The sequence below is a fragment of the Bison bison genome, unplaced genomic scaffold, assembly GCF_000754665.1.
Source record: "Bison bison bison isolate TAMUID 2011002044 unplaced genomic scaffold, Bison_UMD1.0 scf7180017864180, whole genome shotgun sequence".
Lineage (NCBI taxonomy): Eukaryota > Metazoa > Chordata > Mammalia > Artiodactyla > Bovidae > Bison > Bison bison.
In genome coordinates, this window is record NW_011494752.1 from 15,529,762 (window position 1) to 15,530,609 (window position 848).

Genomic DNA, 848 nt, shown 5'->3' on the forward strand with positions numbered 1-848 from the left:
GTTTGCTGTTCAAATCCCTTCCTCGCACTATGGGTTGGTTTCATCCCCTCGGTTTGGACAGTTTCGTCTCAGGGTGGGCCAGGACCGTTCTTGGTCATCTCCACTCGGTGTTCCGTAGCGCACTCTGCGGTCCGCGCGCAAACGCGATCCGGGGGCACCCCCAGCTCCCGCATCCCCCTCCCTTCTTCCCCCTGCCACTTTCCCCCTCTCTCCCACCCCTTTCTGTCTCTGCGCCCTCCCCTCCCATCTGTAGAACCTCCGGAACCCGAAGCTGGAGAAAGCAGAAATACTGGAGTTCGCCGTGGGCTACTTGAGGGAGCGAAGCCGGGTGGAGCCCCCGGGTACAGCGCGGGGGTGGGGCAGCGGAGGGAGGGAGCGGGTGGTTTCACTGGGGCCCGGGTCTGGGTAGACGGGGAGGACCCTGCGGAGGACGGTGGGCTTGGGGAGTGGCAGGCTCTGCTCCGAGGCGAGGTTAATAATAACACCCGCGCGTGTCTGTCTCTGTGTCTCCCTCCTTTTCTTCCTCTGTCTGTCCATGTGGCTTCCTGTCTCTGTCTCTGCGCCTGTCCGGCTTCGGTATCTCTGCGCCCCGCCCCTTCCCTCTTCCCCGATGGGACCCCCTGCCCGGCCCGCCGGTCCTCCCGCCGGCCGCACCTTCAGGGGTTCCCCGATCCCCAGCCCAGGACGCCGAGGCGCTCGCCGGCTGCTACTTGTCGGGATTCCGCGAGTGCCTGCTCCGCTTGGCGGCCTTCGCGCAAGACGCCAGCCCGGCCGCGCGCGCCCAGCTCTTCTCCGCGCTGCACGGTTACCTGCGCCCCAAGCCGCCCCGGCCGGAACCGGGAGAGCCC

At 67.1% G+C, this 848-nt stretch overlaps 1 protein-coding gene across 1 annotated transcript in view; it reads left to right on the plus strand.

Annotated features, from left to right (window-relative positions):
- The window catches only part of HES7 (hes family bHLH transcription factor 7), a 5,981-nt gene that overhangs the window by 1,439 nt on the left and 3,694 nt on the right, over positions 1-848 (plus strand). The window contains exons 3-4 of the mRNA XM_010843202.1: positions 254-341; positions 661-844. Coding sequence (XP_010841504.1) covers positions 254-341; positions 661-844 — 272 coding nt within the window. The remainder of the gene's footprint in view (positions 1-253; positions 342-660; positions 845-848) is intronic.